The sequence below is a fragment of the Meles meles genome, chromosome 9 (genome assembly GCF_922984935.1).
Source record: "Meles meles chromosome 9, mMelMel3.1 paternal haplotype, whole genome shotgun sequence".
Taxonomy (NCBI): domain Eukaryota; kingdom Metazoa; phylum Chordata; class Mammalia; order Carnivora; family Mustelidae; genus Meles; species Meles meles.
In genome coordinates this window covers 15,282,128-15,296,525 of record NC_060074.1, presented here as the reverse complement: position 1 = coordinate 15,296,525, position 14,398 = coordinate 15,282,128, and the positions used below count along the sequence as shown (strand labels likewise).

The 14,398-nt window shown below is 35.8% G+C and overlaps 1 protein-coding gene across 7 annotated transcripts in view; it reads left to right on the top strand.

The window, feature by feature from the left end:
• RAPH1 (Ras association (RalGDS/AF-6) and pleckstrin homology domains 1) overlaps positions 1–14,398 on the top strand; it is a 94,319-nt gene that overhangs the window by 22,829 nt on the left and 57,092 nt on the right. For 6 of the 7 annotated variants that reach the window (XM_046018406.1, XM_046018405.1, XM_046018404.1 and 3 more), the window contains one exon: positions 11,917–12,036. In XM_046018406.1, the coding sequence (XP_045874362.1) occupies positions 11,917–12,036 (120 nt within the window). Of the gene's footprint in view, positions 1–11,916; positions 12,037–14,398 lie in introns of those variants that run through there. The other variant, XM_046018407.1, reaches the window with a different exon arrangement.

Genomic DNA, 14,398 nt, shown 5'->3' with positions numbered 1-14,398 from the left:
CTTCTGGGTGTTTTAGCAGAATCATGGCATGAAAAAAAGTTTTTAAGGAAGATTAGTTTGACAGTGATGGATTACAAAAAGAGAGGTAAATTAGGAAGTTGCTAGAATAATCTAAGGACATTACAGTATACATCTGAACCAAGATAGTAGTAGTCATCAAAATAAGAAAGAGAGCAAAGGCACAGAGCCTCCTGGTGCTGACACTGATGAATTGCTCTGTGATAATTACAGTTTAGTGATGTGACTTTTATTTAGATGGATTGGTTGATTGTATGAGGGACTGTACTGAATGTATCTTCTATCAGCAATGTGTTAAGAGTATCTTTCCTAGGATTTATAGGTTTATGAGATAGAAGAAACAAAGCAGACATTTCAGTTTTGTTGGATAAGGGGATATTGTGCACGTGCCATTTGGATGTTGGGCAAGAGGTCAGGGAATATGCTAATGAATAATGCAAGGTACAGGTGTTTTACTCCATTTGTTCTCATATTTAATAACAAAATTATTAAAGTAACTTAAAAAACCATCTTGACGTCTTTATTTAGCTTAAGCCTTCTTATTTGATTAAATACAGTTGACCTTTGAATAATGCAGGGACTAGGGGTCCCAGCCCCATGCAGTGAAAAGTCTGAGTATAACTTTTGATTCCCCAGAACATAACTAATGGCCCACTGTTGACTAGAAGCCTTATCACCAATGTAAACAGTTGATTAGCATATATTTTGTATATTGTATGTATTATATACTATATTCTTACAATAAGATAAGCTAGAGACGAGAAAATGTTACTAAGAAAATCATACAGAAGAAAAAATACATTTATAATACTGTACTGTATTTATCTTAAAAATCTGTATAAAAATGGACCCACTCAGTTCAGCCTGTGTTGTTCATGAGTCAAGTGTATGAGTCTTTGATTTAGAATGAATTCTGATTTCTTCCTGACCTGCTGTGACATTAACCAATTTTTTTTTAACTCATTTACTTGTTTTTTTCATCTGAAGGTTAGAAATGATTGTCTTTGCCTCTGTGAAAGAATTATCTGATGAGTAATTATTTTTCAAAGTGATAACCTTTTATTTGCATTAAAACTAATTTTATGATGACCAAAAATAAACCAAAAACATTAGCAGTAAACCAGGCAAATGCAATTTAGGAATGGTAATACATGCATATAATAATAAAAATCATGTGTTGGAGAAATACACAGTTGTTCTTCAGGGACCTTGCCTGCATTATTTTATTTGGTAAAAATGTTTTTCGACCTATATGTTTTTTTTTCCTTTATTTCTGAATTTTAAATGATCCATTAGTTGATACACAGTGTTTTCCTAACTAAACTATAATTTCCTGAGACACTTTCTTTATCTCCCCTCCCACCCTCCCTCTCTTTCTGAATTTATTTTGATGCAGTTTGGAACTTAAGAAATTTGTAAGAGTGCAAACAACTCCCACATTCCCTTTACCTAGATTCACTTATTGTTTACTTTTTGCCTAGTTATTCCTCTCTCCCTTTTTATGTATTTACACACACTCAAATACATACATTTTTTTCTGAGCCATTTGAAAATGAACTGTAGACATTGTGCCCCTTTATGACTAAATTGTTCAGTATGTGTTTCCTAAGGGCAAAGATACTGTCTTACATTACTTCAGTAGTAATTATCAAAACTTCAGTAGTATTATCAAAATCAGGAAATGTAACATCAATACAATACTGTGATCTAATCTGCAGTCCATAGTCAGATATTGGCAGTTATCCCAGTAATGTCCTTTATAGCTATATTTATACGTTTACATATTTTCTTCGGGTCCAGGATTCAGTCCAGGATCAAGCATTGCATTGAGTTGTCAGGTCTCTTTAGTTTCCTTTTTTTTTTTTTTTTTTTTTTAAGATTTTACCTATCCATTTGACAGAGAGAGACACAGCCAGAGATGGAACACAAACGGAGGGAGTGAGAGAGGCAGAAGCAGGCTTCCACTGAGCAGGGAGCCCGATGTGGGGCCCAATCCCAGGACTCTGGGGTCATGACCTGAGCCGAAGTCAGACGCCCAATGACTGAGCCACCCAGGCGCCCCATTTAGGTTTCTTTTAAATTAGAACACATCCTCAGCCTTTGTGTTTTTGGCCTTCATGTTTTTTAACCATAGGCCAGTTATTTTGTAAAATGTCTTGTGATTTGATTCAGGTAATGCATATCGTCAGGAATACCACAAAAAAGTGGCGCCTGGGTGGCTCAGTCATTAAGCATCCGCCTTTGGCTCAGGTCATGATCCCAGGGTCCTGGGATCCCAGCGTTGGGCTCCCTGCTCAGTGGAGAGCCTGCTTCTCCCTCTCCTTCTGCGGTTCCCCCTGCTTGTGCTCTCTCTTTTTCACTGTCTCTCTCAAATAAATAAGTAAATAAAATCTTAAAAAAAAAAAGAATACCGCAAAATGATAATGTATCTTCTCTGCATTATTTCTCAAAAAATATATGATGTGGGTTTGCCCCAATGTTAGTGATGTTAAATTTTATCACTTGGTTAAGGCAGTGTCACCCAGTAATTTTGTGGGGAGATATTTTAACGATATGTAAATAGTCTTAGCAGATTTTCACCCATGATTTAGCATCTGTCAATGGTTCTTACCCGAATCAGTTATTACAGTGGTCGCGTATGGTGATCTTCTGTCAGTTCATCTGCATCATTTAATTGGCATTTTGTGAGGAAGAGCTTTCTTTTCCCATGTATGTATTTATATCAGTATGGGTTCGTGGATTCTTATTTTATTCAACAGGTTATCGTTCTTCCTGTCATAATTGATTTTTGATGCCTAAATTGCCCCATATTGGGTTCTGTGGATCCCCTTCTGACTGGCTTCTGTATCCTTTTGACATGTCCCCATCTTTATTGAGCACTTTCTGGCACAGGAAGATATTCTAGGATCTCATCTTACTTTTCACCAACCCCAACCCTTGAATCATTACTCCAAGGTTCTTGGTTACTTTTTGGGTAGGATATGTATTTAGAAACCAAAAACTGGGTGCTAGGTATGGTAATTGGAATGTCATTGCTACTGGAATGTCATCGCTTCTACGCCCTTTGAGTGGACCTACCTACAAACACTTAAATGTGTATCTATCTTTATTCCTACCCCTTCTGTATTTCCTCTGTCTCTTTGAAACCTTGAGTTCATAATGATGATTCAAAATATAGTCGGGGCACCTGGGTGGCTCAGTGGGTTAAAGCCTCTGCCTTCCGCTCAGGTCATGATCTCAGGGTCCTGGGATTGAGCCCCGAATCAGGCTCTCTGCTCAGCAGGGAGCTTGCTTCCCCTCCCCGCCTCTGCCTGCCTCTCTGCCTACTTGTGATCTCTGACTGTCAAATAAATAAATAAATAATCTACAAAATGTAGTCCAGATGGCTCCTAAGCCACAGGCTACTACTGTCTACACTCTCCCTCCAGTTAAAGCTGGAAAGTGCATGTATAATATCAGCTGTCTCCAAAGATAACTGGTATGTAGGTAGTATAGCAGGAAAGGTCCTAAGTGTGGAGCAGAATAAGCAACATGAACATCTCTGGAAGCAGTCATGGAAGCCCCATTTCTAAGGTAACTTGTAGTGACTGTGTTTCCTAGGACTACTGTAACAACTTACCACACACTGGGTGGTTTAAAACAACAGAAATTTATTCTCTCACAGTTCTTAAACTTGGAAAGGTAGAATATAACAAAAGAATATTACACTTACTATTACTTTTTGTTTATTGGTTTATTTATTTATTTTAGTTCTCTGATTTCAGATTATGGTTTATGGTATACTGTATAACTAGTAATTTTAAGATTGGTCATTAGAACTTCTTATTTATTAAGAATGTTAGGAGTTTCTTTGTAAACCATTGAACTTAGATTGGTTTTTTCACTTCACTTGAGTTCCTGTTTGGGATTTAATACATAAACAATATCCACTATTATGAAAAATCCAATGTAAATTAAGAAACAAATATGGTTCATTATTCTGTGAAGGGAATTCCTTTGCCGGGGTGCATTTACGTGCTTGTTAAATGAAACATTAAATTAACAAATCAGCTTTGATTTGATTTATAGCTTTCTTTAGACATAATAACTTATGTCAACTATTAAAAACAGTTCTTGGGTTTTTTTTTATGCTTCTTTATGTGATCTTTAGTTACTTTAGAGTTAATGTATATGATAATGAAGAGGATGTGTTAGTTACATCTTGGGTTGTCAGAAACTGAAATACCAATAAAAGATTTATTATAAGGAGTGAGAATCACCTCCCCTAGTTTTTCTCTTTCCTCTTGGTAAGGAAAGATGGCCAACCCACACACAGTATACCTTTCTTGTTTATTAGGGAGGTTTCGTTCTATGTAGAAACTACAAAAGTTAGTTCCATACCAGTTCACTCCCAGAAGACTAGGCCATGCAAGTTTCCTGGTGGCCAGTTTACTCGGATTGCTCCTGTGAAGCCTTGGAATGACAAGTACATTTCTTCCTTCTCAGTCCCCTTTCAACCCTTCAGAGACCATAGTTTCCTTCATGCACAGACCTACAGAAGGAACTTTGTTCTTAGAGACTTTTTTAATCAAGATGCTTCAATGTTTACCATCTCTGCCACAGTTAGGATTAATGTTCTTTGAAATCATAGGGTGTATTTTTTGCCGCCTTTGTATCCTGCACAGTACCTGGCATAATACTGTTTGTGGGCAAAGTATTGGAAGTGTTGAACTCTAAGTCAAACTTGGGCCATTTCTGTGGAGGACCACTAACCTTAACAGAGAAAACTTCAGTGATCGATTTACAAAAAGCAACTTTTGACATTTTAACTTATCTGCTCCATAAATTGATAAAATACAAAGTGATGTTTACTGAAAAGTAGGCACACAATGGAAAAGGATCCTCAGAAAAAGAACCTACTGTATATATAGAAAATAATATATAAATTCAAAAGAATTAAATTTTGGGAAAAATCAGTTTAAGGTTCTGTAATGCTAAACTAAGCTACCTATGTTAAATGTAATAACTACAGAAAAGAATGAATAATAAAATAAAACTAAAGATTTACATAAACATCAGAGTTCTTGGTTGAAAAGAATTTACTGACCAAAACAGTGCAAGACTTCTCCCAGAAAAGAATTTACACATTTGATAACTTAAAAAATAAAACTTTTAGCAGTATCTTTAAAAAAAGGAAAGAAAGAAAGAAAATAAGACCATCCAAAATTAAAAATAAAACCTGAGGAAAATGTTGCTATACATACAACACACTTAATATCTTGATTCTGTGAAGAACTCGTGGAAATTCAGTTAGTTCATTCAATTCCCAATTTTCATGTGGGCAGTTTACAAATGATGCCATTTAGTTCACGGCAGAACTGTGTTCTGTGTTGAAGAGTTGTAGGTCAAGAGAAAAGTAAATCAAGCACACCTCTCTCTGGGTGCCCTAGTCAGATGAGCAGCTAATGGCCCCCCGCCCCCCACAGTTCTCACTTCATTTTATATTATATTGTGTCCTATTTCTCTCCTTTTCCTTCTCTGCTCTGACTTCCTCCCTCCGCCTTTTGATGAGTCTTCTTCCTCTCTTTGTGCGGTACTAATTTTAACAGAGTTTTTTTTCTTACTGTTTCTTTTGTCTGATCTAGGTTTCCTTCCTCCTGCTTTATTTTGCAAGAGTTCTATCTTGCACAGTTGGGGGGCACTCCTTGAACCTGGAAGTCTTTATAGCCTCCCTTCTCTAGTGCCTGTTTTTCTTTGGAATTATTTGGAATTATTTATCTTTGGAATTATTTATCAGCTTAGGAGTTTTTCCAAAATTTTGTGATAGAATTACTGAAATGTAACTGGGCATAAAGAACTAAAAATTACAACTAAATGAATAACTCTCAGAAGAATCATGGAACTGTGGTAATGAGGGTATGTTAATAGAGGGAACTTGTCACTGCCTAATTTCTTAATGGGCTTTGGGTGTACATGTCTTACTTTGCCTTTAACCAAGTTGTGGTTGTGTGAAACTGTGTTAATTTTGTCTTGCAAGTTCTCTTGGTAATTAGAACACAACACACTGCAGCGGTTGTCAGACTTCAGTAGGCATAAGGAATACCTGGGGTGGCTTGTTAAAAATGTCCCAGGATCCTGGAAATTAGTATTTGGTAGATCTTAGGCCTTTTTAAAACTGACTTTACAAGAAGCACCCCAGATAATTTTTTTTAAGATTTTATTTATTTATTTGACAGAGATCACAAGTAGGCAGAGAGGCAGGCAGAGAAAGAGAGAGGGAAGCAGGCTCCCTGCTGAGCAGAGAGCCTGGTGCGGACTCTGTCCCAGGACCCTGAAATCATGACCTGAGCCGAGGGCAGCAGCTTAACCTACCGAGCCACCCAGGCACCCCACCCCAGATAATTTTGATGTAGGTCATCAGCAGACCACAATTGGAAATACTTTGCCATACAGCATCAAGTCCAGACTCCATTTCATATGGCTTCTAATTTTGCCCCTAATTCCTCTCTAGCCCCCATTCTCCCTTGGGTCTATACCACACATCTTTTGCATTGGAAATGTTAAGTCAGAGTTCTCAACATGTCTTACTTTGTCACAGCTTTATACCCTCCCACATACTGGTCCCTCTGCCTAAAACACCCTTCTTCTCTGCTTTTGCACATTCATTCTTCAGGTCTGAACTGAAGCATCATCCCTTTCTTCTGTCCTCAAACTGTTAAACTATAGTCATATAACATACCTCTGTCATTGCACTTAACACTTTTTTTAATTTTTTTTTAAAGATTTATTTATTTATTTGACAGAGAGATCACAAGTAGACAGAGAGGCAGGCAGAGAGAGAGAGAGAGAGAGAGAGAGGGAAGCAGGCTCCCCACTGAGCAGAGAGCCCGATGCGGGACTCGATCCCAGGACCCCGAGATCACGACCCGAGCCGAAGGCAGCGGCCCAACCCACTGAGCCACCCAGGCGCATTGTTGGTCCCCTTGGCTGTCCTCTACTAGATTATATATTCATTTTTTTAAGATTTTTTTTGTTAGAGAGTGCACAAGCAGGGGGAGTGGCAAGCAGGGGGAGAAGTGGGCTCCCCACTGAGCAAGGAGCCAGATGGGGGACTCGATCCCAGGATCCTGGGATCATGACCTGAGCCACCCAGGTGTCCCTAGATTATATATTCCTAAAAGACAGAGGTTATCATGTCCAACTCTATTCCCCCAGCATCTGGTATACAGTAGATGTACAGCAAATACCAAATCTTTTCTTGCTTCTTTGGAATATTGAGCATATTAGACCCAGAGAAATGCCCTAGTAGCAGCTTTGCACTCCTCCTGCATTCTGAGAGTGTTCATGTGGCTTTAAGTATACTTATTTTTACAAGAAGTAGTTATTTTTGAATTGTTAAGAGGACAAAAAGAGGTCAGTAATAAATAAGGCACCCTCATTCAATACCATGTATTTTTCTTGCCACTGTCTAACTATTTGGTTTGTGTAAGTTGTATTTCCTGAGGACTTCAGTTTGCATTTCTATAATTATCTCTACATAATATTTACAGTAGCCTTCTGTTGGCCTTTCCCTTCTCTAATAACTCTTACACAGGCATTGTGTCCTCTGACTAAAATACCATTTCTCTCCCTACCCCTTCACTTCTGTGTTTAAGAATATGGTTGCCTCCTGGAGGAAAGAATAGACTTGGCTCTCAAGGTTATCTCTCTGGCCTTCGTCCTTGACTTTTAAAAGCTCTCTTTTTCCTCTTCTCTTATTTGAGCCAATCTCATGATAGTTTACAAACACAGACTTTCTCCTTTGCTCTTTATAATTTCCCCTACCTGGAATATATTTATTCAAATTACTAAGCCCTACTATAAGCCCAGCCTTCTTTATAAAGATCACCATTCTATCTCACAGTGAGGAAACTGAGTAGTAAACCAAAATATCTCCCGGGAGGAAGGCTAATAGGGAAAATATGCTGAATAATTAGCTTCATAGAAAATATTGTGGAAAAAATATTGTTTTATACTAAGGCATACTAAATGGATAGTTTTGTTACATGTAGTGGAGCTTGTCATATGTAACCTTTAACCTGTAATAATTGAAGCACAATTATTAACTCTTATGTGTGAAATGAATCCAGTCGGCATATAAACAGTGGTGGATCATTGCACCATTATTTGTCTTTACTTTATGAAAAAAATAAATGTAAATTACTTTAAAATATTAGTTCCCTGCAATCTGTGATTATTCTGTAATAAACATAGGATTTTGAAATAATCAGGTTAACTAACCCTTTTCATTACCTGAGTCCTAATAACCCTTCCTCATTTTTTTTTCCAGTTGGATATTTACTGGCATCTCTCAGTCTATCTTCAAAACAGAATTCACATCCTCTCAACCCCCAGGCTGCTCCAAGGAACAGCAGGCAGGACAGTGGCTGGAAGGGAGATGGGATGAAAGATCAGAGAGGTCCCTGAAGGCCAGGACCATCCAGGGTGTTCTTGATCTGCCATTGACTGTGGATTTTATTCTGTATTCATTAAGTGCACCCTTTGGGAAATAAACCTTTTCATTTGTGTTAGGGTACATTCATTCTTTCAGGACATAGTTTCCCTCAGATGTAATGGAGAAGGGAATTAAAGTGAAACTTTAATATATTCCCCACCACCACCACCACCAAGTACCTAATCTAATAGTCATAGGATAATTTAATAATATTTGGTCTAGTATGTATTATGGTTTCTTTGGGCCTATTTCAACATCATTATGGAAAAGCATCACATTAGAAGCTATTCTTTTAAATCCAAATTATTTTAAAAATAAGATATGTTCTATTTTCTTTTCCTTAATTTTTTCTTTCCCTTTGGAGGGACAGTTGACTATTTTATTATTTTATTTGTAGTTTCTGCTGTCGTCATTTCTAGTCGGGGCATTTCAGATTTAGAATTGCCATCTAATTGGAAGCAGGTATCAATATGTAATAGAGGATAAATCTCTGTACCAGTTTTGCTGATTTTAACAGTACACAGTGTGTAAGAAAACTTTTGGGGATGCTCTCATTTGGTGTGTGTAGTAATCAGAAATTATGTCATTTAAATAAGGATCAACTTCAGCTTCTAGAGAAGGGAGGCTGCTATTTTAGGGTGCAGATCTGTTAAGAAATGTTGTAGGACCTAAATTTTTATTGGAAAAGTCTCTGAATAAGTGTCTTAATTTTTATAAAATAACCGACATGGTGACAAATTCAAGAATGGAAAAAGTTGGCAAAGGTTACATAAATAGTAAAAGTCAAATTTTATTGTTTTATTCAAAATATTATTTTGATATTTTAATATTTTGAATTGCTTCAGAATTTCCATTTATGATTCTCTGTTATTACTCCCTAGCCATATTTTCATCTACTTTGATGTGCAGTAGTCTAGATCAAATAAAACTATTAATGAAAATATTTAAAGAGATATTTAAAAATCCAAATAATTACTGGGTTTGAATAATAGGAAAAAACTCAAAAAATGCACCAGTCTTTGGTATGGACTCTGTAGTTCATTTAGCACCGTAATAATTCAAAATACATTCATTTTGAACTATTTTGTATATGCTCTGCAAAACTATATGCAAAATCATACTCCTATTTCATTCTTTGCAGTATAGCTTCTTCCTTATGGACATTTATAATGTGTGCTCAGAAGGATGTGCAGCATAAGTATCATTGTCTCAAAGCAGAATTCCTCCTAGAATATTTTAGCTTCTGGGTTATTCCAGTATGTTTAGTTTTAAAGATTAGGGAGAAAGAGGAAGTTGACTTTTAAAATTTCCAGTTCTGTTGCTTGTTGGCCTTCACTATGAAGACTGGATATTCTTACTCTTAGATGTTCTCAAACTAGCAACTATTATATGAGTAATTAAGTTACCTAGTCAGATGAGGTTTTTCTTTGTACTAACATATTTCCTGGATAGAACAATGAAATAACGATATCAGGTTTCTATTGAGATAGTTCTGTAAATAGTTCATTAATGAATAAAAATCCTAGAACTAGTACAACACAAATGAATTATAAAAACCAAATCTCTTTAAGAGTCAAATTGTGATTTGGGGAATTGGTGGATATATTTTCCATTTGTGAGAAGAATTCCCTGATTTATACATGCTTTGAGTAGTGAAATTAAGGAGAATTACCAGTTTACATTAGAGATATTGATAAGCTGTGATCCTTTGTAGTATTAAACTTAAGAAAATTATTTCTGTTAAGTGATTAAATGGGATATGATCTGATTTTTCATATCTTTAGAACTAAGTTCAGTTTGTTTTTTTGTTTCTTTTAGGATTTTATTTATTTTTCAGAGAGAAAGAGAAGGAAAGAGAGCACAAGCAGGGGGAGTGGCAGGTAGAGGGCCCTGGGATCATGACCTGAGCCAATTTGACTGACCGAGCCACCCAGTTCAGATGGATTTTGTGACACTGTTTGACCCTTTCTGCAGAATTTTATATAGTAAAATAAGGTTTAACATTTAGCTTCATGACATCCCATTAGATAATTAAATTCCTCACATAGCTCATAACCACATTTTAAGGATCACAATTACTTCTGTTGATTGTTGCTTTGAGGTGTAATATGTGTATGAATTCTTATTTGAGATTAAGGATAACTTTAATCTCTGAGGAATTCTTTAAACAAATAGGCAGGTAGTATTTCAAATAGTGCCTAGATCCACTGGAACAAAATTTATATTTCAGAAATGTGAGTCAAGAATGGAATGTAGAATGATAATATTCATTGTATCCCTGGGAAAGATAATGGATATTATTCCAAATTGAAGGGAAAGGATTTGTGGTCAAATTAATTTGGAATATCTTGGTTTAAGCAAATGTAGGCTTTACTAAAGATTTCTCATAGAGAGACAAACCAAGAAACAGACTCTTAGCTATAGAGAACAAACTGATAGTTTCCAGAGGGGATAGTTAACAGAGGGGAGGTGGGTGAAGGGATGGGTGAAATAAGTGATGGGGATTGAGGAGTGCCCGTGTGATGAGCACTGAGTAATGTATGGAATGGTTGGATCACTATATATATATCTGAAACTAATATAATACTGTATGTTAACTATATTGGAATTTTAAAAAAAGATTCTCAGCGCCTTTAATATTGAAATATATTAATCAGATTAATCTTTAAGAACTTTAAGTATCTGGTCAGTCATTGATCCTACTTTGTTTTGTGTAATCTTTTCTTCCCTTCACAAAACAATATGCAGATTCCATGTCAGATATCACATAATTAATGAGAAGAAAGAAAATTATCTCTTCTTTTCAAGACTTATACTTGAAGAATAGTTACATACAGGAAATTTTAGTTCTGGTTCCTTGGATTTTGTCAGAACTGATGAGAAAGTAAGGTAGAAAGAATGCTATGAGAGGAGGAACTAATTCAACAGACTAAACTGGATTAACAATTTTTTCTTTTCTCTGAAGTGATTCTCGAACTAAGGTTTTGCAAGGTACATACTTACTTGTATTAAATAGATCTCACAGAATAAGTGAGATAATAATGTGCTGGATTGAAGTCTTAAAATTATTTCTCTGTGGTTTTGGGGTGTTACAGAATGTGTTAGTGGAGGAAACCACACTACTATAATATCCTCCGGTTATTGAGAGGGCTCTGCAATTTTAAAATTATTGTTACTTGTGATTCTGGTCGTAATCTGATACAATCTTTTCTTTCACAATTTCCTAAAAATTTGAGACCTAGTTACTCATTCCTAATCGCTTGTCAACCTGTCTCCATTAATGACTTCTAATTTCCTTGTATAAAATAATCTCTGGTTTGGAAGATTTGACGCCAGAGAGTTACAATTTATATCAGAGCATGTGCTGCATAATTTTTCAAGTTTAACCTGTTAAACTTCATTCTACCTAAATGTCTGTATTTCAGATGGATCAGCTATCAGATGAAGAAATTGACCATGGAGCTGAAGAAGACAGTGATAAGGAAGATCAGGACCTGGACAAAATGTTTGGAGCCTGGCTAGGGGAGCTGGACAAACTCACTCAGGTTAGAAATAGTGCTTGAAAAATTGTTCGAGGATTTCAAGCCATCACTGTGTGCTTAAAAATTTACTGTGTAGACATAGGGATATGGATAATAGGTTCCATTTTTAAATACTGCTAAAGGGAAAATGTCCAAACCTTTAACAAGTAAATAAATGTTAACTCTAGAACACGAAGTATTATATGGTTATTTAAAGGAGTCTCAAAACAAAAAAGCAAAACAAAACAAACTTAAGACAGAGGTTCTGTTCCTCTGGAGGGATTATTTAAAATCTGGTTGGTAAACTGAGATTGCTGACTAAAAGGTTTAAAACCCAAAATCTAAAAGTCTAAATTTTAGCGACTCTTATTTCTTATTTCATAACTTAATATATGTGAATATTTACTACATTTTACGATGCAAGTAATAGCCTCACATGCAAGTATTTCTATTCTATAATTCTAGAATACTGGCAAAATTTCATTTCTGGCTGCATTTTAAAACCATGGCAAAGCTTTTTTATTTTGTTTTACTGGATCTTGTGTTTTTATAAAAGGTAGAATAGTAACTCTATGCTATTTCACTGCAGATGGCTCTTCTGCTGGTTTGGTACTTTTATTCTTCCCAGTATTTTAAATTCCTTGCCATATAATGTGAAGAGCCACTCACCAAAAAAGTTGGCTTGTAAACTAATACTGTGACTATTTTTGTTTTGTTTTTGTTTTTGTATAAATCTGTCTTTAGAAACAAAATATATTAACCACTGTGTAATGGTGGCTCACTGCTAACAAGTTGCTTTTTACACTTAAGATGTTTCCAAAAAAATGTTTTATGTACTTTATTAGTGGCTAATAAAGTTTGTTTCATTATTTTTGTTTACTACAAAGTGTCATCTGTGTACCCACTCATATCACACATACCTTGTTAATGGGATTTTCAGCTTTATATTATATCAAGTTTATGTTTTAAGTGGTTAATGAATCTTTTAAAATTGTTTGTAAAGTTTTTGTGTGTTTGCATTTTCTTGGAAGAAGGTTCAGAGCTTTTACCAAATTCTCATGATACTCGCCCCACACTCTCTACCCCACCCCACCCCCACACACGAAGTTTAAATACTACCTACTACGTTACCATTTCTTGGTGTCAAGGAGTATTTCTTTTGTTCTCTCAGCACTGTGGGCACAGCAGGTAATTATAACAAGTATGTTTATTTGAACTGGTAAATAGACTGAATCTTAGTATGTCCTCAATTATATTCAAGTTATTTAACAGAAAATATTAAACCTACCTATTATTTTTCATTTCCACTGGGAGAAGCATTGGGAATTAAATTACAGCAGAAGAACAGGGTTTGAGGTTGAAGAATTTCCTATTTTGTGAAACATTGAAATAAGGCAGTGAATGATTGTGGATACTCTTCATATGATAGCTTTGAAAACTGAATGGATTCCTTTTATCTTGAGACAAATGAATAAAGAAGGCACAAATATAATTCCATGATTCTACAGACTGTCTAGCATTCTTTTTTATTTGAAATCTATTTGATAATTATAAATAGAAGTTAAAGTTTTAAAAGGCTGCTTTTAATATTTGCAAATTTATTTAAATATACACTAACTACTGACCTTTTTCCTGAATTTCTCTGTTATAAGCAGCTTATATTCTTTATTATAGAGAGGAAGAGGAAAAGTGTCATTTAAAAAGGTGGCAAGATAACTTAGAAGATACTCTGTCCTGAAATACAGTATAATTCTAGACTTATCATAGGCAGTATCATAGCTGGGTTACAGTTTGTCCTCATCTTAATAGAGCTTGAGAAGAACAAGAATATTCCATCATTGTCTGAAGTTGTAGCCACTCTCTGTTAAGATCTTGGGTCTTGGGACTTCCAGGGAAGACAGGAGAGTAGGAAGATTCTTACCTCACATTGTATCTCATGAATACAACTAGATAACCCCCACCTCAGTGTAATGACCCAGAAAATGACCTAAAGACTGGAAGAACAAACTTTCCACAGCTAAATGTCGAGAAGGAAGAAGGGCAAAGACACGAGGGAAGGGCATCCTGGGCATACAGAGGAAAGAGGAACAGACTCAGACAAGGGAGCCTGCATGGGGAAGATGTATCCCCCTAACATTTGGCTTTGAAAACTAGCTGGACCAAATTTTCCTTATCTTCTTACAATCAGTGAGACTCAGTACCTGGAACTTTAAAAATCAGTGGGGTTGGAACTGGACACAGTCACAGCAAGAGAGCTAAATAAAACAGAGGTAAATAATATGCCCAATAGACAATTTAAAGTAATGGTCATAGAGATACTCACTGGACTTGAGAAAAGAATGGAGGATCTCAGTGTGACCCTCAACAAAGAGATAGAAAAAATAAA